Source organism: Diabrotica undecimpunctata, chromosome 6 (genome assembly GCF_040954645.1).
Source record: "Diabrotica undecimpunctata isolate CICGRU chromosome 6, icDiaUnde3, whole genome shotgun sequence".
Classification (NCBI taxonomy): domain Eukaryota; kingdom Metazoa; phylum Arthropoda; class Insecta; order Coleoptera; family Chrysomelidae; genus Diabrotica; species Diabrotica undecimpunctata.
The window spans coordinates 143,273,511-143,300,086 of NC_092808.1; the positions used below are offsets into that span (position 1 = coordinate 143,273,511).

The 26,576-nt window shown below is 35.1% G+C and overlaps 1 protein-coding gene and 1 non-coding gene across 2 annotated transcripts in view; both read left to right on the forward strand.

Annotated features, from left to right (window-relative positions):
* Positions 1 to 808: 808 nt before the first annotated feature.
* The window catches only part of LOC140444024 (uncharacterized), a 53,011-nt gene continuing 27,243 nt past the window's right edge, over positions 809 to 26,576 (forward strand). Inside the window, exons 1-2 of the mRNA XM_072535606.1 lie at positions 809 to 1,356; positions 13,662 to 14,135. Of these exons, the coding sequence (XP_072391707.1) occupies positions 13,691 to 14,135 (445 nt within the window). The 5' untranslated portion in view covers positions 809 to 1,356; positions 13,662 to 13,690. The remainder of the gene's footprint in view (positions 1,357 to 13,661; positions 14,136 to 26,576) is intronic.
* TRNAT-CGU (transfer RNA threonine (anticodon CGU)) lies at positions 10,370 to 10,441 on the forward strand. Its single transcript has one exon. It is a non-coding gene; the product is annotated as a tRNA-Thr (tRNA).

Here is a 26,576-nt window from a genome sequence, read left to right on the forward strand (position 1 = left end):
GTCACATGTTCCTTGTTCGATAAATGGTATCACGAATTTCAAATTTTTTTCCATCTGGAATATCTTTCGTTTTCAATGATAGGCGAGTTTTTTGGTGATCTTCTTTCGGCCGTTCATTATTGCGATTTTGTAATACTCCTCTTAGTTTGGTTTCACTAATTCCTAGAGCATCACATACGCGTTGTTGAACAAACATTACCGATTTTAAAGGACCGCCATTTTCTTTTTCATCCGTAAAATACTTATGTACACTACAAATTAGACTATCTACATCTAACACACGTCTAGGCATTTTTAAATATTTTCACCAAACATACAATGTCAACACTGGCAAAGAATCAATTCAACTGCAATATTGTAACAAATTTATACCTACCCTAATGTTATTTTAATGAATTTTAAAATATGACCATTAATGCAGTTTTTACCTAATTTTCTGGGAAGTCGTTTACTGCAACTGGTTATCAATGAGTCATTAGCATAATTTTGTTAATCCGAAACCCGCGTAAATATAGCGAACCGACTATAGGTATTATTATATACAATCTAGATTTTAAAAATATGTTCTATTAACATGTATGCCACACTCTAAATAAAACATTATTTGTCATTTTTATTGCATGATCAGAATGTATGAATCCATCCAAAATATATGATGAGGATAGTCAATTAACTATAGAAACTGAAGTACCCTGTACATTTTCGCTTGTATTCAGTATTTTGTACTGATTTGTCAACAACGCTTGCAATACCGAGAGCCGTTGAAGTAAGAGAACCGATCTTACATTCAATATAATGGTGGGGATAACATTCTTCCGCCAAGGTCTTTCTTGTGCTTTCTTGATCTAGCATTTTGCAGTAGAACCCATAAACCGGTATTCGTAAGAACCCAATTTATACCCTTGTATAGATACACTTACGGTCGATAATTGCTTGTTTTTTTTCAACGTTCTGTCACGTAATCACAGCCTTCTGGTTCTTGTAGTCTCTTGTATTGAAGTAAAAGAACAAACGACTGGTGGTCCACTTTAAACATCCCCAAGTGGCTGAATATTTTGTAATCATTGGTAAGGACCTGTCGGGATAAGTGTGTGAATTTTTACCGAATGTCAACGGAAACTCTTGTTTTTTGCATTGCGGAAGCAACTGCAAACAAACGGGGGTTAAATTAAGGTTCCGTGAACTCGTGTACCGTCTTGCAGACTGTATGTTTATGTTGATCGTGTGTGACAGTTGTTGATGTGCTACATTTTTGCAGTAACAACGGTTTTCATCGATAAAAACAAGATTATTTTATAATATGGTCTTTAGAGGATGGTGAAGTGGCAGAGTGATCTGTATGATCGATCAGAACAGGTAACAAATCAATTTTCACTGATTTATATTGTGTATTTGACTATGTATATAGTGATGCATTTGATAATTACAGTTTTAAGTAATTTAAGATAATCTCAGATAATAAGAATTTACCGCCTCTATTTCTAAGGCTAATTGCACATGAAAGGCGTTTAGAGAATTTTTTATAATCTAAAGAGCTGTCTTGGTATATCGTTTTCTAAGATTTTTAGTGGCTGATTGGTATGACCATTTTTTCTGTCCTTATTTTTTCGAAATACACTTTACTAACTTATACTACTTGGTTCTTATTTATTTTTAAATTTGTATTATTCTATTACATACATGACTCCATTTATATTACCTATATGGTCTTTATATTCGTAATTTTAATAGAAATATATTTAAATAAAATTGTTGTTGAACGCTTATAAATAATTTCCAAATTCTCTCTAACACTTCTTTTTATATTTTTTAATTAGACAGCAAAACGCCACAAAACATAATAATTTACAATGGAGTGGAAAAATACTAGAAAACATGATAGTTTTAACAAACACAAAAAGATTAAAGAATTAACTAATATCACTAGTAAAAGAAAACAGGTAACACTTACAATAAACGTATAAACGGTAAACTGCACTGGAGTTCTCCATAATCTTTTTAATTACTTTGTTTAGAATATTTTTGCCTGTATTATCAGTTAGAGTTAATTTGTATAAAATGAGGAGCGAAAATTCAAAAATTTTTAAATATTATTGTTTATTTGGCTAATAATGAATGTATAAATATAATGGTTAATCTGCTGTACAATTATTTTGTAAATAACATTATAAGAGTGTCCTTACTGATTATTTTAATTTATAAATCATCATCATCGTCACCAAATTCACTACCGCTATCATTATGTAAATCTATAATCACTGGATTAATTTCACTAATTTTACTTGCCCATATCCACCACTCTTCTATTAATTTTTTTACATTTATTTACAGTTTTGACCCTTATTTCTGGAGTTCAAGTTTTAAGAGCTTCTTTTTTCCCTAACTGCATCGTCACTGTATTCACTTCATCCAACGTGATTATCATAATAAGTTTTACATATACCCCAGATGTGTTCGATGAGATTAAACTGTCAGTGATACGGCGGTAACCGTCGTACTTGATGTCCATAACTTTATACAATTTGGTTAACTATATAAACTGTTGGTTTTTCATTACGTTTCGAAATTTCCAGTAACGCAGATTTGAAGGCGTATTCCGGAAAATTGATTATTTTTAACTAACCAATTTTTTATACTCGTTGTACGAGTATAAAAAATAACCAACGCGTTGATTTATAGATAATAATGACTTTAAAGGTCCACTCTTCTGAATTTCTCTTTTAATGATAAAGTATTTATGCACATTTGCAATTAATTCATCAATATCCAACTTACATCTAGGCATGATGGTCACTTAAAACTATACGTTTGAATTACAATCTACTGAGTTTAGATCAATATGACTGGTCTGTTTTCTAACTGTTGTGCTTGAGAGATAAAATATTATATATCCGCTTACAAAGATCCTAAACATCATCATCATCATTGTCATTCTGGCTTTACAACCAGAATGTTCTAGGTCTAGGTCCTTGTTCCTTGTTCTAGGTCTACCTCTCCTTCTCTGACCAATAGGTCTATCAAGGAGCGTGTTTCTAGCTCGGTCATTTTGTTCCATCCACATTACTAAGATCCTAAACACATTAAGCAAATTAGGCTAATGATCATTAGGAATGCCGATTGTAATTTAATTATGTTTGATAAAAAGTTTAGAAATGGTTGGAAACCCTACATAAACAAATTAAAATGTTTCCCACTATTATTTTTAGTACAAGTATTTTCATTTGAAAATAAAAAGTTAAATATATTTACCAAAACTCTAACTTTAACCCGTAATCTCAGACGTCTCAAAAACGGTACACTCTAACATACATATATGGTCAATCTAACCACCACTATTTAAATTGACAAAATGTTCTAGTTTACTCCGAAGTATTTTTTAACAAAAATTAAAAAATTCGTCTCGAAATGCCAAATTACGTGGACGACAAAATTGACGTAGATCAGGGATAAAGCATGTTTAAATTTCGATGTACCTCTGTTGATTAAGTGTGACTTGCCTAACATTTTCTTCGATAAAGTATGGACAAATGATTCCGTGTCCCGAAACTGCACACCAGACACTCACTTTTGCGCTATGTAAAGGAACTTCTTGAACTTCATCTGGTCTGGCAAAGCCCAGAAATCGATTTGTGCCACGATTTACATGGCGTGACAAATGAAAATGTGCTTCATTTGAAAACCATACATTTTTCAAAAATTCAGGATTTTCATACGGTAATGCAAGAAATCTGGCACAATATTCCACTCTACTGTGATAATCCCTGGGATGTAATTGTTGATGTACCTGAATCACATACGAAAATGCACCCAGCTCCTTCAGGATTCTTTGCAAGGAGGTCCGTTTTAAGCCAAGATGCAACGCTGTTTTTGTCTGGCTGTTTTTCGGATTTTCCAAGATTCGCTCAAAAACACGTTCATGGTTATCGTTGTTGTTAACTGTCCTGGGACGCCCTGAGTTTCCTTTTCGTTGGCATAATACATTAACCGTATTTCTAAACTTTTCAACAACCTTCAAAATTACAGCATTACTTGGAGAACGTTTATTAAACCGTTGTGTGAATTGATCACACACGTATTGCAGACTTGCACTATTATGTCGGCCGATTCCGTATGAGCTAAACAAGAAACACTTTCTCCTCTGTACTTAACAACATTTTTAACAATTAGGCCTTAATAATTAATTGTTTAAGGATTACTTGATAGGTCTATACTAGTTAATTTGAATTTGACAGCTCGCACAAAGAGACATCTATATTTTAGTTTCAGTACTGTTTATTTTAGGCAATATACATCAACCATCGTATGGGAATGTATTCCATAAAAAGTGCATTATTTAACTTTTTGCAGTAACTTTAGCATGGGTCGATAGAATAAAACGCAAATTTTGGTCAATATCTCGATTTTTCCGGGGATGAGTTTTGCGCTAGGGGTAATTTTAGGGAGTGGTCAATGTACCAATCAACAGCAATTAATTAGCAATAAAATATGACGCTAAGATTGGCGGGATATAGCTATGACTATGCCAGCTTTACCGTAAAGTTAGCGTATACATTGTTTCTCGAAAACGGGTGCAACAATAAAATGTTTCTTGGCGTAAAACTTCGACAATCAATTTCTTGCGGTTCGCTTATCTTATCTCTTTTCTTTTGTTGTTGCTATCATATCTTCTTGTGTACATGGTTACCCAGATATAATATGTTAATATTGATGTTATGATCGACAGCATGACTGTCTGTTTAATTTATTTCGTTGTTCATTAGACAAATAAATTTGTTAATGGGCCCCTTTGTAGAGCAGGCTATAGCAAAATAAATAATTATAACCCAAACATGTTAAAAAAGGTATCATTTCTGTCAAAAGGTTATGCTGAATGTGGTCATATATTCCCAAATCTCTTACCTTTTGTGTAACACCCACTATACAGTAACAGGTAGACCACTCTTTATGTCTTTTTGGTTCAGGTAGCTAGGTAAATAATAGTTTTTTCAAATTATTCAATGCACCATGAGGGAAGCATATCTATTTTAAAGTTGTTTTGTTGTGCTTTTAACAAAAACGAGGGATTAGTTTTCTTGCAAAAATTATTACTTTTGTGTGATGGTATTTCAAGAAGAATTTAAAGGATTTTCAGTAAAAGATGCAAAGAAAAATAAATAAAAAAAGATAAAATTAAATCAGCTTATCTTACGATCCAACACTATTGTTCTTTTGAGCATCACGGATAATAAGTTTCTTTTCCAATAATATATTTAGCACAGTCAAATAAAATTTTGTAATACAATAGGGCTCCGGTTAACTGAAATAAACCAGGGACAGTTTTCTTCGGATAACGAATTTTTCGCTTAATCCATGAGTATTTAAAAATGGCCTTCGTAAGTGGTGCTTATTAATAAAGAGCTATTTTTGTTTTTATTTTAATTGTAAAGTATATTTTTGAACGATATTTACATTACTTACAAATTAGTTAAACTCACACATGTATTAAAAAGTATCAGTTTAACAAAACTGCGTGATTTTTGTTTGTGTTTCAAATAGTTTCCTGTTAATTATTTGCATTGTTCTAATATAGATCATAGATCTAATGCATTAAATCCATCGTCAGCAGTCACTTTGCCGATCCGTCATTCACGCTGTCTGCATTGGAGTTCTCTGTTGAGTTATTAGCTGTCTGCAAAATTGCTTCTACAATGTATTGGTCTGTGAGTTCTTCAGAGTCATCCGCAAGGATTCATTCATTCACGTCGTTTTTATTCAAGTCTTCGCATCCAGGAATTTTATGAAGCATCTCTGTCAAGTTTGCAAAACTTTCTGTTCCTTCTTCTTCCAGTCTGTCGTACAGTTTTCTCCAGCACCTTCATTTTCACTGACTTTAGCGCTTCATTCATATCACGTGTTTAGCAATCCTGCAGAATGATTCGCAACGGCTAGTAACATTTAAAGGAATGAAACAAATAACAATGTTACCAATTTTTAATTCACTGGGATGTGAAAACGCGTTATCAATTAAGAACATTTTTGGGAAACCTTCTCCAGCCAAAAACTTCCCAACTTTCGGCACACACTTATTAAAACCATTCTTCAAATAATTCAGAAGACATACACGCAATTTTTTGCGCTCTGTAAAAACTGGTAAGACATTGGGCAGAATATACTTTAATGTATGTGGTTTTTTTGACTTGCCAACACACATCGGTGAACTTTATCCGTTCTTTTTTCATTTTGTGACCTGTACAGCCGTTTCAGTTGTTGAAGCAAGGGATTTTTTAGGCAACATCTTAAAATTTACTCCTGTTTCGTCTGCATTATAAATCTGGACCTTACTATAGCCTTGGGCGAAATCTTCAAACTCTGTTTTGAAACATCTATCGCGTCTGAATCAGCAGATAACTTTTTTCCACAGCTGCAAGTTCAGTTTTTGAACGCTGTAACGATTTTTAAATCAGTCTAACCAGCCATAGCTAGCACAAAAATCTTTTCCTTCCTTACCTAATGACTTCGTTGACATTTTAGCTTTCTTTTACAGTACTGGACTTGTCAGCGGCATGCCGTATTTTCTCTGTTGTGTGAACCACAGATACACAGCTTTTCTTTTAATTTTTTAAAATTTGGTGTCTTCAGTGTTTTTGTGTCAAAATTTCTTATGGCTTGCACTTGAAGTATAGATTTTACCGTTCTGAAACAGTAGAAACTCCAACTCTATAATTCGTCGCAAGTTTTTAGTAAACTCCCCTTTTCAACTTCTTTGATAGCAGGTAATTTGTCGGCAATAGAGATCACAACAGGCTTCCGCTTGAAAGCCGTCTTACACAGACCACTTCAGAGCATCAAAAACAATACTTTGTTTCGCAATAGCACTTTCACTTGGACATATTTGTCAAGAGTCAAGACTGAGGGATTACTGGAGTGGGTGCGGGAATATGATTAAGCGGGAGTACATATAAAAACAAGCGTCCAGGTCAGGCTACTAGCAATCCCAATGATTCATGCATTGTTTACATATTATTGTAGGTAAATTTCGATTCGCGATGATTTCGGTTAACCCGGGTTTCGGTTGACCCGAGTTCAGTTAACCTTCTTCTTCTTCTTCTTAACATGCCATACACCAAAGTGCGTAGGCGACTATCTCATTACTAGAATTCTGTTCTTGGCGGCGTGACACAGCTCGCCTGTATTGTGTATTCCTGTCCATTCTTTAATATTTCTTAACCAGGATAATTGTTTGCGGCCGGCTCCTCTCCTACCTTCGATCTTCCCTTGTAGGATTAACTGTGGTATTTCATATTTTGCTCCTCTCAATATGTGCCCAAGGTAACCAATCTTGCGTTTTTTAATTAATTTAAAGAGTTCTCTTTCCGCCGGCTCTCTTAAGGACGTCATCGTTTCGAACTCTATCCACCCAAGGTATGCGCATCATTCTTCTTAATGACCACATTTCAAATGCTTCAAGTTTGTTGATAGATGTTTTTTTCAAAGTCCACGTTTCTATGCCATAAAGCAAGATGGACCATATGTACCACTTGACCATTCTGTAGCGTATTTCGAAATGTAGGTTTTGATTACATAGGAGCGGTCTGAATTTCACAAAAGCTTGTCTTGCCATTTGTATTCGGGTTTTTATCTCTTGTTGTGGATCCGATTGGTCATTGATTGTGGTGCCAAGGTATTTAAAAGTTTTCACGCGTTTTATGCGATCGTCACCTATGCATATTATCGGGTTTTCTGGAGGGTTTCTGCTAAGGACCATATATTTCGTTTTCAAAATGTTGATTTTGAGGCCATATTTTTTACCTATGCTATTCACGCTATCAAGTAATAACTGCTGATCTTCCAATTTATCAGTTATAATCACTGTGTCGTTCGCATAGCGTAGGTTGCTAATTGGTATGCCGTTCACCTTAATGCCTAATTCCGTGTCTTCTAATGCTTCCGCAAATATATTTTCAACATATAAATTAAAAAGCATCGGAGAGAGTATGCAGCCTTGGCGGACACCTTTCCGGATTTCAAATTCGTCCGTATATTGGTCTTGATCAATCCTCACCTTTGCCATTTGGTTCCAGTATAGATTCTGATCTCCTTCTGGTCAATGTTGGCCCTATGTAGTAGTTCCATCATGATATCATGTTTAACATTGTCAAATGCCTTCTCGTAGTCGATGAAGGTGAGGTAGACATCTTTTCGTTGATCTAAACAGTTTTGTATTAAAGTGTTCAAACATAAAATTGCCTCTCTTGTTCCTAGTCCTCCCTTAAAACCGAATTGTGTTGACCCGCTAAGTTCTTCTAGTATCTTGTACATTCTTGAGTGTAATATCCTAAGGAAGAGTTTCAGCAAGTGACTCATTAAACTGATTAAGCGGTGTTCATTGCATTTTGTGGCATTAGCTGTTTTTGGGATCATCACAAAGGATGACTGCAGCCATTCTCGCGGAATGTAACCAGTAACATAAATTCTATTGAACAGCTTTACCAAGATTTCGATATTCCCCTCGTCTAGTAGTTTTATTGCTTCTATATTAATTTCATCTGGACCTGTTGCTTTATGCATCTTTGTGGTTCTAACTGCATATTCTATTTCACTTGGTCTTTCGTCATTAAAAAGTCTTTCTGCGTATTCTTTCCACGCCATTGCTATCTCCTCTTCTGACTCTATGTATTCGTTTCTGTCGTTGCGTATTCTTGTTCTGTGGTGGCTTTTGTGTATATTCGATATTTCTTTGATCTTCTTATGTAGTCCAAAACTATCTCCTATTTCCTGCAATTGTTCTATTTCGTTGCACCTTTCCACCATCCAACGTTCTTTTGCTTTCTTAATTTTCTGGCGAATTTCTTTGTGTATCTGTTTCTATTTGTCTTGATTACGTTGTTGTTTATGTTGCCTTCGCTTTTCCATTAGATCCATAATTTCGTCCGTCATCCATTCGTTATGCTTTCTCTTCCTGATCTGTGTTTTAACTTCCCTGTTTACTGCCAGAATCGTTCCTTTAATATCATTGACCATCTCTTCGATATCATCATTTTGTTCTATTATTCGCATTCTTTCATTAATTGATTTGCATAACTCTTCTTCAGATTTTCGTCTCTCATCAGTTCTCTTGTATTTATAGGCGTGCTGGTGTTTGTATTTGTTTTCTTAATTTTTGCTAGTTTTAACCTCACATCTGCTATTAGCGGATTATGATCTAATGCAATATCAGCACCTGGATATGCTGCGATTCTTTTGATAACGTTACGAAATCTTCTGTTTATTAAAACGTAGTCAATTTGGTTTCTAATTATTCGATTTGGACGGTCTCCTGGTGATTTCCAAATATATAACTTACGAGGTAGGAGCTGAAACCATGTGTTAATGACGACAAAACCGTTCTCCTGGCAGAATTCACACAGCAGGTCGCCTCTTTCATTTCTAACTCCAAGGCCGTACTCTCCAATTATGTCTTCATATCTTCCTTTACCCACCTTGGCGTTAAAGTCGCCCATTATTATGTTTATGTCCTCTTTCTTTGTTAGTCTTATTGCTTTTTCCAGATCTTTATAGAACTTAGTTATTTCTTCTTCTGACTTATCTGCTGTTGTTATCAGTTAACCAGGCTTCCACATTTCATGAATTGTCTGTTCCTCATTCATCATTTATTTTGTCTTCCGGGTTTTTTTCCTCTTCCTCTATAGTATTTAGACGCCAACCCAGTGGCGCACCTAGAATTTTCCTGTGGTTAGGCACCGAAATTTTTTTTATGCTACCTCCATTATTTTGAGTCCTGAAAATTTGTGAATAAGAGTGGTTGGAATAGTGCCCTAGAGGAGGGTTAACCCCCAAACCCCCCTTGGGTGCGCCACTGCGCCATCCAGATGGACCAATCCAGAAGTCGCCATTCATACTTCTGGACAGGTTTGTAGTTGCCTTCAATTCTTTTCTGTTGATGTTAATAATTTCTTATAGAATGTTCTGAATTCTTTCTCCCTGTTAAGGTAGGTAGGTACATATATTTAGGCCCCTTAATGGTTTGTTTTCTTTCGTTTGTGTATCCTATCCTTTCTTTTATCTTTTTTTGATTTCTCCTAAGTTGTTCTAGATCGTCTATATCTTTTTGGCCTTCTGTTCATATATCAACGGTAATTAAACTTCCAATTTCAATCCGTTTTGTTCTACTAATCTGCAAGGTTCACGAAAGATAATGTACATTTGAATATCTTGCGAGTAACATATTATTCATACCTAATTAATAAGAAATAATATTAATAATATATTTATTATATAACTACCATTAATACTTTATGAAAAATAAATATAACTTAAATAAAAAATGATTTTATATTATTTCAAAAAACATTACTTAGTGAATAGCAATTATAACCAAGGCCAGGCATCTGCCTCTTTAGCTCAGTGGTAGAGCACTGGTCTCGTAAACCAGGGGTCGTGAGTTCAATCCTCACAGGAGGCAAGCTTTTTTAATTTCAGAATTATTTTAGAAATATGGAATAATAACAGTAATACAGTGATGAAAATGATGTATTGAATTTCTCGTGAGATATTTCAGTTAACGATTCAAGTTTATGTCTCTAGGAAAATCAACGTTTAGAATTTACTGTTGGGAATTTTCAATAAACTATTTTCGAAGTGGAAATCGAAACGTCCAAATATACATAGAATTGTGGTTAATTCCCAATAAAAATAGTAATTTGTAATAAGGTGCCACAAAAATAGCTTCACAACGTTTAGAACTGTAAGTATTGTACTAATAGCGACAACAAGCAATATTAAATGGAGTTATGTAATGAAACATAAACATAAACGTCTAATTTTAAATTAAATTATTTAAATTAAAGTGTCATTTAAGACTGAAAGGTGGAAAGGATGTGAAGGATGATCTACCGATGTCGCACTAAAAACTCACCTCGTATATACAGGGTGATTGATTAGTGTGATACAGCTCAGTAGATCCGCTATAATAATAGATAGGAATAAACCTTAATAACCACAATTGTAGATCATTTTGAGTTTCAAATTATAAAATTAGTTAGAATGTTACAGGGTGTTCGATGACATAGTGGCAGACCAAACTTGTGTTTTTTCAAATTGAACACCCTGTATTTTATTTTATATTCGAAATCTTTTACAAAGTTATAACCAATTTTCTATAAAAATCGTAACAAGGTCAACTCCCTGCAGTGCCAGATTTAGTTCATGGACCGCCGGGGGCTAAGTCATACTATACCGCCACTCTCCAGAGTCTCCAGTAGGTATAGATGCGTCTTAGGCAAGGAGCTCACCAACGTGGCAACCAAATGGCGTGGCAATGGCGAACAAGTGTTGTGGTGTCCCAGTGGCAGGTAAAATGTATAAACATATGTAGTCGCACGTGCGACCTTTCGATACGTGCGACTACATTGTGTTTATAAAGGTTTAACAATTCTATCTGCCACTGGGACACCACAGCACTCGCTCGCCATTGCCACGCCATTTGGTTGCCACGTTGGTGAGCGCCTTGCCTTAGGTTAACAATTCATTAAAACTATTTTAATATTATTACGTAATTTATTACAAATATACAAAAAAGCCACAAAGACACAAACTCACAACTTATAAAGTAAATTAACAATTATTTACAAACAAATTTTCCTGGACTTCCTACTTGCAAACAGGTCAATGATTTTATTAAAATCTAATTTTTCGCTAACAGCGAACGAATTTAATGTTTCTTCCGTCATCGAATTTCTCAAATAATTTTTGACCCGTTTTAAAGTGGAAAATGATCTTTCACCCTTGCGTTAGTAACCATCAACGATAAGAAGACTCTTAGTGCTATTTCTAAGTTTGGGAAGGTTGCAATTATATTATTTTTATGCAAAAGCTCCATCACAAAAGTAGCACTGTGATTTGTTGGATTTTTATACTCAACTTGGCCTAGTAGTGACATTATAAAATGTTTTAATTGAATACACTCACTTGGTAGAGATGTATCCAAGTCATTCGAATAAATATTCACTAATACCGACGCTTTGTCTGAAATCACATTATCCTTTGAAAGAGGTAGAGAAAATAAAAATGAGAAAGTGATGGCAAGATCTTCATAAGCTTTTCCTCTAGATTTCAGATTATTTGCCAAATAATCAATTGTTTTATACAGCACTTGGGTTCTAATCTTATTTTGCGGTGTAAGGTTCTCTTCTGTATCTGCTTCGTCAAACTGTAATTTTCTTTTGCGACTCCTAATTTCTTTGCTGTATTCCATTTGTTGTGATAAAAGCTGCCCCTTTTGTTCAAATATATTACATTTATCACGAAGAGACTCGTAAAAATATTGTAATGAGCTATACAAAGACGAACATGTATGTAAGTCCATATTTGCGCTTTGTAAAGATTTACTCGCTAGGCTAGGTCAGTTCTTTCCAGTACTTCGAACCAAAAGGCAACATAAATACCAAATTCTAACGTTGCCATCTTTTCGTGTAAATTGTTTGCTTGACAGCGTACTGGCATCTTCTCGTCATCGTTAGCGGATAACTCTAAAAGTGCTTGCTTTATATCTTGATAGCATAAATTAAGAGCTTTTAATGCATTAAATCGTCCTGACCATCGAGTCACATTAACTCTTTTTGGAACAAATGTTGTATGGCCACAATTTTTCAATAGATCAGTGAGTAGTTTCCATCTGTAAGTTGAAGCTGAGAAAAAAACATAAATTTCTTCAGCAACTACAAAAAAGAAGTACTTTCCATAGTGCATTCTGCTGCATGCTGCACAATCAAATTTAGGGAATGAGCTGCACATGGTACGTATTTTGCCAAACTATTCCTAGATTTTATTCGGGCTTGGAGACCGCTATAAACGCCAGACATGTTATTAGCATTGTCATACGATTGTCCCCTGCAGTCATCGATATTTATATTCAGGTTGGACAAAATTTTTACAATGCTGGCTTCCATATCTTCGGCTTTGTGGCCAGTGTTGTCTAAAAACTGTATAAACCTCTCAACAGGTGTTCCGGTGTCCGAGCAATACCTAATAATGAATGTCAGTTGATCTGTACGTGTTATATCAGACGTAGAGTCAACACTGATTGAATAATATTTGCCACAATGAATTTGTTTTACAATTTCTTCTAATATGTGGTCCGAAAGCAATTGCAAAAATTCAAAACAAATTGTTTTTGAAACCCCATAACCCCCAAAACCCCATAAATTTGAAATATCCACATATAGAATTAAAACGTGATGGGAGCGACGTACCGCCTCTCAAAATTTACCACCGGGGGCTAAGAGTCCCATAGCCCCCCCCTTAATCCGGCACTGACTCCCTGTATAATTAAAAAGAAGCACAGAAACAATGATTTGTTGTTGCTATATTTCTTATTGGTTGTCAAAATTTTCAAAAATGATGAAATATTGGTAATTTTCTGTATATCGAATACAGGGCGAGTCAAAACGCAAGTACATTATTTTCTTAAAAATTTTAAGTATTTTATGTCACTAGCGAAAAGTTCCATTACAATACTTTTTTATTTGTTTTAATTTTAATGTTTATTTAATATTCCCTTTGTCTAAATTTATTAGTTTTTGAAATATTTTCATTTTTCAAAGCAAATTATTAATTAGGTGTCTAAATTACTACAAATTTTAAGTAAACCATGACTGAATTATCTAAAACTGACTTTATTTCAGACTGGAAGACATGTAATCTATAGTAAACGATGTCAACTCCCTCTCCGGACCCCCAAAAGGGGGAGCTTGCCTACCAATCCAGCGAAACTAGCGACCGTGGTTTGCTTGCTCATGTCCATACTTGCACGTGTTCTGATAAACCATCCACCGAGAACACAAAGAATGAAAATACTCACGTACATGCTGGTGTACGATCCGGTAGTCTACAACAAATTGTAAATATTAATCATGCAGTAGCACATAGTCACTCGCCAAAGATAGGGCACGCTCCCAAAGTAAAAAGCGTTAGTTGTAGATGCCATATACAGGACGACTGTGAGAATATAGGAGAATTCAATCAGACGGAACAGGGGAGAAAAAATGAGGCTGATGATAGAATAGAAGTTTCACCACTTCCGCCCGCCTTGCCACCGAGACCACCGCCTAGACCTAGATATGATGGAAGTCTTAGTTCGAGGTATAGATCGCGAATATGTAAGTACTACACTATCTTCCTTTAAATAATGTGTTGATTAACAAGGCACCTTTCAAGGTGCTTTTCAAGGTGTTTTCCTTTAAATTGACAAGGCACCAACATCAACATCAACGAAAGAATTAATAAAGAAATGGTTAGAGCCCAGAAATATTCCAACAAAAAATAGTATGCTAAAGGCTTTAGTAGGATTTAGTAAAAATGCATAAACCAGCGTATTTTGGTTACTCAATAGACGAGATCGCAATAAAACAGGGACATAAAATTTTAAGATTACCTCCATATCACCCAGATTTGTTCCAGTTGAGTCTGAGCCAGCTTAAAATCGTATGTAGCATCAAAAAATATTACATTCAATATAAATAATGTAAAAGAGTTATGTGAACAATTCTTTGCCACTTTCCCTTCTACCATAATCAGAAAAATCTCGTTCCGAATCACTGTCTTTTAAAGTAATGACAAACATTTCCGTGTTATTTTTTATTGTTGATTGTTGAATCAAAAAATGCGAGCAATAATTTTTGATTCAACAATCAACAATAAAAAATAACACGGAAATGTTTGTCATTATTTTAAAAGACAGTGATTCGGAACGAGATTTTTCTGATTATGAAGAAAATCTAATTTATTTTATTAAATTTAAAATTTTACTGTTCTGTCGTGTCAATCAGCGCTGCTCAACAAGTTTTCGATTCATTATTTTATTGAAATAGGAACTACGGAATATAATATATCGTATTCATACAGAATGTGAACGGATAATGTAGGTTTACCGAATAATTAAAGTTATGCCTTTGCAAAAACATATTGTTATTCGAAAAATAAGGTTTCATCCACACGTATCATTTAAAAATGATTCATGTTATCTAAACAATCTTATTAACAAAGAAATATGAGTTGCGGCGCCGATATCTATGAAGATTGTATTACCATCAAATTCATACTTTTCATCATATATTACATTTTTGTTTATACACTGCGCGTCACGAAAAAGGGGCCACCTACAATTTTGTAAGAATTTTTCAATAACTTTAAGTTTATACAATTTATTCTATTGTAACTAAATTCCCACAATGTAGAAACACTTTTTGCGTCTTTTAGGCAGCGACAAACGGTGCCGACAGGTGAATTAAGGGTAATACATTTGCAGAATTGATATCAGTTTTACGACTTCGGATAATGCACGTGTTGTGTGTACCTTATTTTTCTTGGAATATGGCCATTCTGTTTTTCAAAAACCTTTCGCTAGTGTACAGTTGTTCAAAGAGTAAACTTGTGCAATTTTTAAATTAAAAACTATGGCTGAAAAATTTGCTAGATCTTTTCAAATTGTTACTTTGATTGGTAATGGAATGAGTCAAAGAGAAGTGGTCAGGCAGCTTGGAGTAAGTCGTTGTATGGTCCAAAAAATTTACCAACGACGAAGAGGATCGGGCTCGAGAAGAATCACGACGGCCAGAGAGTGAGACCTGCAGTTCAAGTAGTGTAAAATTCTGTAGCAAAAGCTATTAGTTATGCTGGAGAAAATGGATTTATGCCAAAAGATAGTTTCTGGAAAGAAGCTGCTGTAATTGTTCAGCTATTTAATGCTTGGATTGATCTATTAAATTCTCGATGTAAGTTCGTTGCCAATTCTCCAATACGAAATGCATATGGTACGGATTTAGATAAGCAGCCACGTCTATTGGATGAAATGTCAGAAATGGTCAATTCAATGCGGGTTGGTTAACATAAAGGACTTATTCCATTTTAAAAATGGATATTGCTTACTAATAGATCTCTGAAAGAGTTACTTTTTTACCCACAAGCAAAATACAACGTTGACTATATTTTAACTTCTAGTTTGAATCAAGACGTGCAAGAGAACTTTTTTTCTTGGTGGTGTTTTCGTGGTGCAAATGATCATCCTTCGCCAATAAATTTTAAATATAGATTAAGGTGGTATATTTTAGGAAAACATTTGGCGGAGATCTTTACAGAATGTAGTATTTAATAGTTTATTTAATAGATTAAAAAGAAAAAAGTTGAGTGAAAGTGTTTCTACGTGTCCTGGAGAAGTTTGAAGGTAGCTAAATTGGAGATAAATTGTAGGTTATGTGCTTTCCTTATTTGACGTGATTCGAGAATTTTATGATCCTGATTTTAATGCGAAAGAGGCAAACGATTGCGGTTTTCATTCCAATATATTTGGAACAAGTTTTGAAAAAAAATTGTTTTTTATCAGAGGCCAGACATTGACTGTTTTTTTATCAGGAAGTCTGCCTGAATTGGTGTGGGGTGAATTGAGTAGCTCTATAACCGATGCAGCCGGTCCCAAGCCCGGATAAAAGAGGAGGGATAGAGGAGTAACACCTCTAAAAAAAACCAGGGTTCAGCTGACCCGGCTGATAGCACCCTGTTAGGGTCCCTGCCTGGGGTACAGGTGAAAACCGGTCAACGGTCTCGAGAGCAGAGGATGGCTGGAAAAGTCACAATGGTCAAGAGGGCGGAAGAACCAACAGCGTCTGATCCAGAATGGGCGGCTGAAGAAAAGGTCCTCCAAACGGGGGTTGTGGCGTTAGGAATTAGCAACCTAACACACAGAAAAACATAAGGGTAAGAAGAACGAAAGTCGCAAGATGAAAAAGCCAAATACGGAAACACATCCCCGGGTGGAAATCCACACCTCTGATAGAGGGAGCCCCATCGGATACGGGGGGGGGCAATGTTGCGAAGAGTTCGGAAGACCCAGTCTTATCAAAGCTCAACCAAAAATCGAAACGAAGAAAAGATAGAACATTCATATGTGCAACATGGAATATACAAGGATGGAACAAAAAGGCGACGGAAGTGATCAAAGAGTTTAAAGAAAGCAACATCGACATACTAGTAACAACAGAAACCAAAAAGAAAGGAAATGGAACGGAAGCAATAGAAGACCATATCCACTGCTGGAGCGCAGTTAATAAAGAATGTAGAGCAAAGGCAGGAGTGGGAATACTAATCAAAAATAAGTGGAAGAACAGGGTTAGAACATGGGAACCAATCAACGAGAGAATAATTAAAATGCATATAGACATATACGGTAAAGAGACAGTGATACTCGGAGTATATGCACCAACAGACGATTTTCCGAGAGTAGAAAAAGAACATTTCACGGAACAACTCCAAAATCAAATAGAGCTAATTAAAAAGAACGTGGAGATAATTATAACAGGAGACCTTAACGGCAGAACTGGAAGAATAGAAAACGATAAAGTAGTGGGGAGATTTGGAGAGGATGAAAAAAACGATAACGGAGAACGCCTGATTGAATTATGCGAACTAAACAACCTAAAAATCACCAACGGATTTTTCAGACATAAAAATATTCATAAATATACATGGACGCAAGAAACACGAAAGCTGAAATCGATAATAGACTACATAATAATCAAACAAGATACCACAATAAAGATCAAAGATGTGCGAGTCAAAAGAGGAGCAGAATGCGGAACGGACCATAGACTACTGACAGCAAAAATGAGCATTAATTGGAAACATAACAAGACCCCCTCCACAGAAGAACCGTTGAACAATATAAGAGAAAAACAATACAATATAGAACTACTCCAAGAACAATCAATAAGAGAACTATACCAACAACGTCTAGACCAAAAATTAATAGAATTCAGATACGGCAACATCGAAGAAATATACGAGCATATAAAGGCGAGTATAAAGCAAGCAGCATTCGAAGCCCTTGGGGAAAAAGAACATATAACAAATAAACAGCACTATTATGAAATAAATGAACCAACAAAAAGAATAATTCAAGAAAAAAAGCAACTATACAGAAAATGGCTGACTACAAACAACGATGAAGTTTATAAAGAATATAGAGAAAAAGATAGAGAAGTGAAAAAACAAATAACACAGCAAAAGAATGAAGAATGGGAAAGAATCTGCTTAAATATTGAAACATATATAGGAGGTACAAGAACTTCGGAGTCATGGAAAGTACTGAGAGGATTGAAACAAAACTCAAAAGAAAAAATTAAATTGGGAAATATACAGGACAAAGAATGGAAGGACTACTACAAGGAACTATTAACAGAACAAAGACCACAATTCATTGGAAAAGAAAACAGGCGAAGACGAAGCAGATTCCCACAACAAGAAATAGAAATAACAGATAGGGAAATGAGAACGGCCATAAAAGCAATCAAAAATAAGAAAGCACCGGGACCTGGAGGCATCTCACCTGAGCTTATAAAATACGGATCAAAAAAATTACACCGGATGATACAATGGATATTTCAGAAAGCCATAAATGGAGAACAGTTCCCAAAGGAATGGACGGCGGCATATATGACATCTATATTTAAGAAAGGAGATAGAAAACGATGCGAAAACTACAGAGGAATAAGCGTAATATCATCAATAGGAAGATTATATGGGAAGATACTGCGAGAAAAGATAGAGCAAGCGATAAAAGGCAAAATCGGAGAGGATCAGGCAGGCTTCACGGCAGGAAGATCATGCATAGACCACATATACACACTGGAACAACTGTTGGAAAAGAAAAAAGCAAAAAATAGAGATATACACTTGGCATTTGTGGACCTGAGAAAGGCGTATGACTCTGTACCAAGGTCAGAACTATGGGAGGCAATGTACAAATTAGAAATACAGACGGAACTCATAGAAGCTACAAAAGCTCTGTATAAAGAAAATAAAGTGTCCATTAAAATGGGAACAAGAATCATAGGAGACTTCACCACAACAAAAGGGCTCCTGCAGGGTTGTTCCACATCTCCAACCCTATTCAAAATATACTTAGACCTTGACTACATGGAAAAGAAAATGCGAAGGCATGGGAGTACCGGTACGGAACGAATACCTATATACATTAAGTTTTGCAGACGATCAAGTAGTGATTGCACAAGACCAAGACGACCTCAGCTACATGATGAAAAAACTACAAGAAGAATATACCAAGGCTGGCCTAGATATTAACCTCGCGAAAACAGAGTACCTATCTACAAGTGAAGAAGACATAGAAGATCTACAGATTGATGACAACGTAACAATCAAAGGAAAGGATACATTCAAATACCTGGGGTTTATAATCACGAAAAAGGCAACAACAGAGGAAGAAATTACACAAAGATTAGGACAAACAAGAACAGCAATCCGACAACTTAACTCAGTATGGTGGGATAGACACCTAAATATGAAGACAAAAACGCAGATTTATAAAACATTAGTGCGAAGTATTATGACATATGGGGCTGAAAATTGGATCATAAACAAGAAAACCAGCAGTAAGATAGTAGCAACAGAGATGGAATGCCTGCGAAGATGCTGCAGAGTAACAAGAATGGATAGGAGAAGTAATGACGAAATAAAGCAAAGAACATCAATAGAAACAGACATACTAACATATATAGAACAAAAAAGACTAAAGTGGTATGGACATGTAAGAAGAACTAGCGACAGCAGATGGATAAAGAAAATAACCGAATGGAGCCCCATAGGAAGGAGGAAAAGAGGACGACCCCGAAAATCCTGGAGGAACGAAGTAGACGACGCCATGAGTAAGAGAGGACTGAACGATGGAGAATGGAACAACAGAGAGAGATGGAAACGGTTGAGCGAGGGAAGGCAGTGAATACTGTAGAATCCCTAAATATATATATATGGTTTTCATTTTATGTAGAAAAAAACTTTTTTTTTATATAAAAGTACAGGCGTCTTCCATTTGGTTACAAAGTCGGTGTTCCGTATAAAAGTACAGTAGTCTCTCTCTATAACGATTCCCTATATAACGATAATTCCTCTATAACGATGAAAATAGTAAACGTTGGTTGGTTCGTCATAAGAACAATGTATTAATTCTTTCTCTATACCGATATCGTTCTCTCTTTATAGCGATAACTTTTTAGCGTTCAATAGTTGATGACAAATGTGTTATTGTGTTTAAAGTTCAGAATACTTGAGTGACGAGTGGCAAGGTCATTGTCCAGCAGTTGTTTTGTTTTGCGTTTAAGGAATGCGGCCACCCATTCTACTCTTTCTTATCAGAGAATTAAGTGACTTACGTTTATTGTTCGGGCGGCGTACCTAACTGTTATCACACAGATGTTGTCATCTATTGACGACTTTTCATTTCCAGTTTGAGTTGTATCTTAGTCTGTCAACAGTCAACATGTTTTCGAAAAAGCGTAAAGTGTTCTCGGTGGAGGAAAAGTTATCGATAACTCAAGCAAATAGAGTAAGGTGAAAAGCAATCGGATGTCGTTCGCCGGACGGGGCTGTCTCAGTCAACTGTGGCTACGATATGGAAGGACAGAAAAAAGTGGCTTAAAGCAGAGATGGAGGGCGGTAGCAGGAAGAAGTTGCGGAAACCTCAGCACGAAGATTAAATCGCGCTATGCTTCAGTGAACCATATTCCACTTTCTGAGCCTGTGGTCAGGACAAAAGCTGAGTTTTTTGCAACTGAACTTGGAATTGAGAATTTCAAGGTATCTGAGGGTTGTCTGAGCAAGTGGAAGCTGCGGCACAAGATCAACTACGGGCAAATCAGCGGAGAGGCTCGCGATGTTAACAAAAACGTAACGGATGATTGGCTAGAAAACGTGTGGCCTGGACTGAAGGCACGATATGACTGAAGATACGATGAGACTGGATTGTTTTTTAAAATGACACCAAACAGAACTTTAAAATTTAAATTGGAAAAGAGCGTTGGTGGAAAGCTCTCTAAGGAACGCATTACAGTTTTAGTGGCCGCTAACATGACAGGTTCGGTGAAGCGAAAATTGTTAGTGATAGGGAAGTCGACAAACCCGCGTTGCTTTTAAAACATAAAAAATCTGCCGGTGACCTATAAAGCAGACAAGAGCGCGTGGATAACCTCCGAAATTTTTGAAGCGATAAGAAAGTGGGATATCAAGTTTAAAGGGAAAAAAATTCTTTTGCTTGTAGACAATTGTCCTGCTCATCCTGTATTGCGCGACCTTCAAAACATCGAACTCTCTTTTCTGTCAGCAAACACAACAAGTGTCCTTCAGCCCATGGACCAAAGTGTCATCAAGAGTTTGAAAAGCCATTACAGGAGAAGACTTTTGATGGAAATGGTTGAGAATAATGGCGATCTTAAACTAAACACTCTTGACGCCATCCTAATGATTAGTAAATCCTGGGACGAGGTGACGAGCAATACAATAAAACATTCCTTCAAACACTCAGGATGGCTGGAAGATCAAGGATTGACTGATGATGAAGATGACTATCACTATCACCTACGGACCGGAAGAGCTAACAGATTTTGAAGAGGTTGATGAAAATGTAGCTACAACATCTGGACTTTCTGACGAGGACATCCTGCAAGCAGTTCGTGTAGAAGAAGAAAACAGTGACTCGGAAGTGGAAGCAGAGCCAGAACCAGCTCCGACCCCTCAGCAGGCATTGGATGCAGCAAAAGTACTGCATCGATTCTTCATCCAACAAGAAGACGATATGAGTGCTGTGGAAGATTCGATGCGTCTTCAGGACAAGGTCAGGTCAGTTCTATGGAAATGGAAAAGAAGACAGATTTTTTTATACTATATTTTTTATACTATATTGCTTATATTATTCGTTAATAAATCTACGTGGAATACAATGTCAATTCATTTATATTCGTTTTGATAATTTTTTTAAATTAAAATAGGTTATTTAGTATAGTATTATTAATATTACAGTACCGAATTTTGTCTCTCTCTGTATAACGATCTCTCCTTATAACGATGAAAATTCCCGGTCCCTTGCATATCGTTATAGAGAGAGAGGACTGTATATTTTTTTAAACTACGGAACTGTTACTCATATTTTATTGCGGAAATTTTGTAAATAAATTATTGTTATTATTGTTTAAATAATAGTAAATAATACTGTCCTTAATTATTAGGAATATTCTTTTTTGCATTTACAAAGCATTACTTTAATTTTTTGTGAAATCTTTTGCTTCGGTATATTCCATATTTCTGTTTTTTTATGTCAATAAATTTTGTTTTTCTTGATATTTGGTTTTTAGTTCCAATTGGCTTCTACGAATCTACATGTGATACAGAAGTGAAATATGATACAGGAATAACACTGAAAGATTAATATATATTTGTGTGTATATATTATTTTTTTTATTTTTTGTACTAAAAATATTTTATTTTCTTTTGTCTCGGATGTTGACATGTAATTTATTTAAATAATTTGCTGCCTTTTTATATATGCCTTAAAATATATCCTTTCCCTCTTTCTCTTTGGTGTCAAGTTTATCATATATGTTTTTATGTGCTCCTTCTTTAGCTTTTAGCTTTTTTTTTTAGTTAATTTTGCTTTCTTTTTTTTTCTCTCTTTTATTTTCGAAGATCTGGGCCATACCTATTTCCTTGCAAAGCTTTATTTAATCCTTCTTTTTATTCATTTTATCTTTTCTTTTTTTACCACTATCAGATTACCAAACTCGAAAGTGCCATTTCTCTTATTAACCAAAATAAAAAAATGCAGCATGGATGACTAGAATCTCTGTAGATAACGTTCAGACACGGATCAGGTGGCGGTTTTCAATTTAATTATTTGCCCACGAAGTAACAAGTGGAAAATTATTTAAGGGCACTACTTTTGATTAAAATATAATGTAATAGCCTTAACGGATCGTGAGGTAAATCAAATTATGCAGAAGTGAGGAGTTAAGGGCTGGAAGGGGACAAAACCGTGCAGTAGTGGGAGGAAATATTGACTATTAGACAGAAAAGACGACAGCGTAACTATAGCGACGCTTTTTGAAACAGGGTCGCAATAAGGGAGATGTGTGAGTAGGCGTATGAATGCATTTTATTCTTAAGACTATATATTTTAGATGTCTCAAAAAGAAATCATAAACTGTGTCTAAATTGCTCCGACTTTCAGTTTTAGACATGTAGGTACATATGAATTTTTAAAAGTAAACTGTCCTTTTGTCCATTGTTTTATAAATTATATGTTGTTTAAATAACTGTGATAATGACATTAAAATACTCTGTCATAGACGCAAGCTGAAAATTTTTGTTGTAAAATGATTTATTCTTTATATTTGATACATTTATTCATCATTGGTCTGTATAGTTTGTATAATAGTTAGCATTGTAAGAGTCTCGTATGACACTTAATAGAAGTGCGATCTCAGTAAGTGAGGCAATATAGTATGTGCTTATCTTTACAATATAAGCTCGGGAAAATAAGATTTTGTTGGAGACTATGACAAATCCAGGTATCTGATTTTTTTTTAGTTATTGCAGAGCTATATAAAAAAAACCTATAGTTTTCTGCAGAGATTTAGGCGTCTATTTTTAATTATTAACAACTTAGTGAATAAAAAATTTTACATTGGTTAATTAGGGCCAAAGTTAGTTATAAATTAAAAAAAGAAACATTAAAACCCCTTGAGGTGTTCCAGAGATACACGCAACTGAAGATTTTATATTACTTTTGGAGCAAGCGAATAAAATACTTCCTTCTCTTGTCCCTCCAAGAAGTACGCGTTTGTACTGCATTTTTAAAGCTTTATGGACGACTCTCCTGAAATGGAAATTAAACCAAAATTTCTTTACATAAACTTTGAATATTCAAAGTTAAAATGGCGCATAAAATATTGTGGTTGCTATGTATTGTATAAAAGGTATTCCAAACATCATCCTAAGGCTTCGAGTAAGCTTAACTTCATGTTTCTTCACATAGAGATGGCTACTAGCGCACACTGCTCTTGCTAAGTAAATTTCGTGTCTCTTTTTTCGATCTTATGCTCCCTGTCTTGGGATGTAAAATCAAAGTCGGCAATCTCACATTTCCATAATTTTGGGAAACCGCGAAAAACTGTAGAAACTAACAAAATTAAATTAAAACAATAAAACTGATGAATAATTATATAAAATTTGGTTTGTGATCGGATGTCTAGAAAGGGAACTCAAGAAATTATTTCTTTTCCTTTTTTTAATATGTTAGTTTGGAGATTGCCGTTTTTGTTTGCAATGCTTGGATATTGACGGATATGAAAATGATCTATAAGGATATTGCCAGCTTTGAAACTAATAAAACATTATTGTGTCGGTTACTTAGTGAAAAAAATATATTTTGATATTGAACAATAAATATAATATGTAAACAATTTCTATACATATCACTTAAACTAAAATATCCGGAAGTTTGGATGTATATTCACAGGTTTCGACAGACTCTAACTCTGGAATAGGATTCTCCAAGTAGTTCTCGTTTGCTTCTTGTTCATAATGTTGAAAAAGCTCTTTAAGCTAATCGAGTTGTGTCCAGTCTAAACCAAAATGTTTGGCCAAAAGATTTCGCACATCACTCAGTTTTAAATTATTTACTTTGTGACAACCAGGGATAAGTTTTTTTTGGATTGATAGTGCTAATCTGATTGCCTTTTCGGGTGATATTTACAAAAGATTCGAAATAGTTTTTGTAATGAATTTCACCTCGTATTAAAACATTTCCTGTCCTACATCGTTTTAAAATGTACCTTCAGAATCCCTAAACTGAAAACTCAAATACTCCTACAGGTTTAAGAATCTCTTGAAAAGCAGACTTCCAATCGTAAACACAGGTCTGTTTCATATCAATGACCGTAGAAAATTCGGAAATAATTTCCTTGTATTCGCCAGGTGTCCTTACTACTTCTCGTTTTCGTACATTCTTCTCAATTTGACCGAAAACTCTATCGGATGGTAAGAATGAGTGACCAACTACAGGAAAAACTAACTCAAGTAATTTAGCATTTGGTGGTGCGCTCTCGGCTAGTTATTTGCAGCATATACCAATCATTATCGAGTTTTTATTTCGGCCACTGCATCCATCGGCGACCAATCGTTCCTTCTTTGACATGTTGCCAAAATCAGTGTCATTGAGTCGATGAAAGACTGCAGAGAAAATTTCATTTGATCCTTTGCCAAATATGTCCTCAGTCCAACAATATGAAAATACATTTTCCTTTGAAATTGGAGACTTTAAGGAACCTTCAACAACAGTAAATTTATAAAAATAAAACTGCCTTGAATAATAAGCACTTTGATCAGGAACTTTGGGGAGGACCAAATTTTTTTGGCAGTCAAACGACAAAGTGACTACGTCTTCTCTGTTTTCTTGAATAAATTGGAAAAATGCTTTCGCTCGAAGTTTATGGAGCCGTTTTTGAGTCATTAGTTTAATTTTAGATTGTTCATTTTTCTCGTAATTAATGCGCTCACTGAGCTCTAAACATTTTGAGCAAACATTAGTTCTTGTAGTTTTAAAGCTCAAATTATATTTTCTGTTAAATATATAGCGAAAACACGATTTCTCCACAGTCTCCGATGAAATTGTATGAGCAGTACATTAAATACAATTTTGAGACGCTGAGTTCAGATGGAAGACACATTATTTTCGTCACTGAACGGCAGTAATGGGATTCAGTACATTTTAATTGGTATATAAACAGAAAGGCATGTTAAGTCGCTTTATATTTGGTCTCATAAAGTAAGCTATGAAATTTCTGCAGAACTTATTTGTTTTTGAATTGTGACCACATGTTGGGTATTCTGACATATTCTTCGCAGAATATCTACAACAAAAAATAATTATGAACATAAGTACTGAAATGGGTTCAAATTTTAACAAAAACGAAAAACAAAATATCAAAATTCAACAACGGCTTGGAAATGGAATCATAACATTCACAAAAGTACTCACCTTAGACGTTTTGCAAAGTGTTTCTTCCATTTTTTAGGTTGTCTTATTCGCTTCCTTGCCTTTGTTGGTGTGACAGGAGAAGCATTAACTGCCATGATAAAAAATTAATACTTTTTTTGTATATAAAACTAATTTCTTAGACACAAATAAAGTTTAGGAAAAGCACAAAAGCAATGTAACGACTCCCAAAACTAAAACAAATTATAATAGCACGATGTAACGGCAAATCCAATCATGTGATCATCACGCGCGTACGCTACGTGGTTCTTATTGGCTGCACCGGAGATTGCCGTGTTTGGTACACACTCAGCCATGGAGATTGATGCTTTTGATCCCAACATGAACTTTCACTGCGATTTGTATAAAGTTAAGACAGCTTTTGATTCTTACAAATAGTTTTATCTAACAGATAATAAAAAACCCAACAGATGGCGTTAATAACTCAAAACAAGAAAAAGTGAAGAGTGGCTGCCTCTGATTTTACACCCCTCAGTTGTTGTTTTACTCTATAGTCCTATCTAAACTCTAATTTCACTATTTGGGAGAGTGAGTCATCGTTTGAAGGCGTAGAAGTGGGGAAAGACGTATGAAAATCCAGTGGCGTTCACTCACTTTTATTTCAACGTTAATTATATTATATTGTTTAAATATTATTGTTCAAAATAGGCCACAATATATTTATCTGGTTTTTACTGAAGTTTCAATCTCTATATCCAAAGACCGT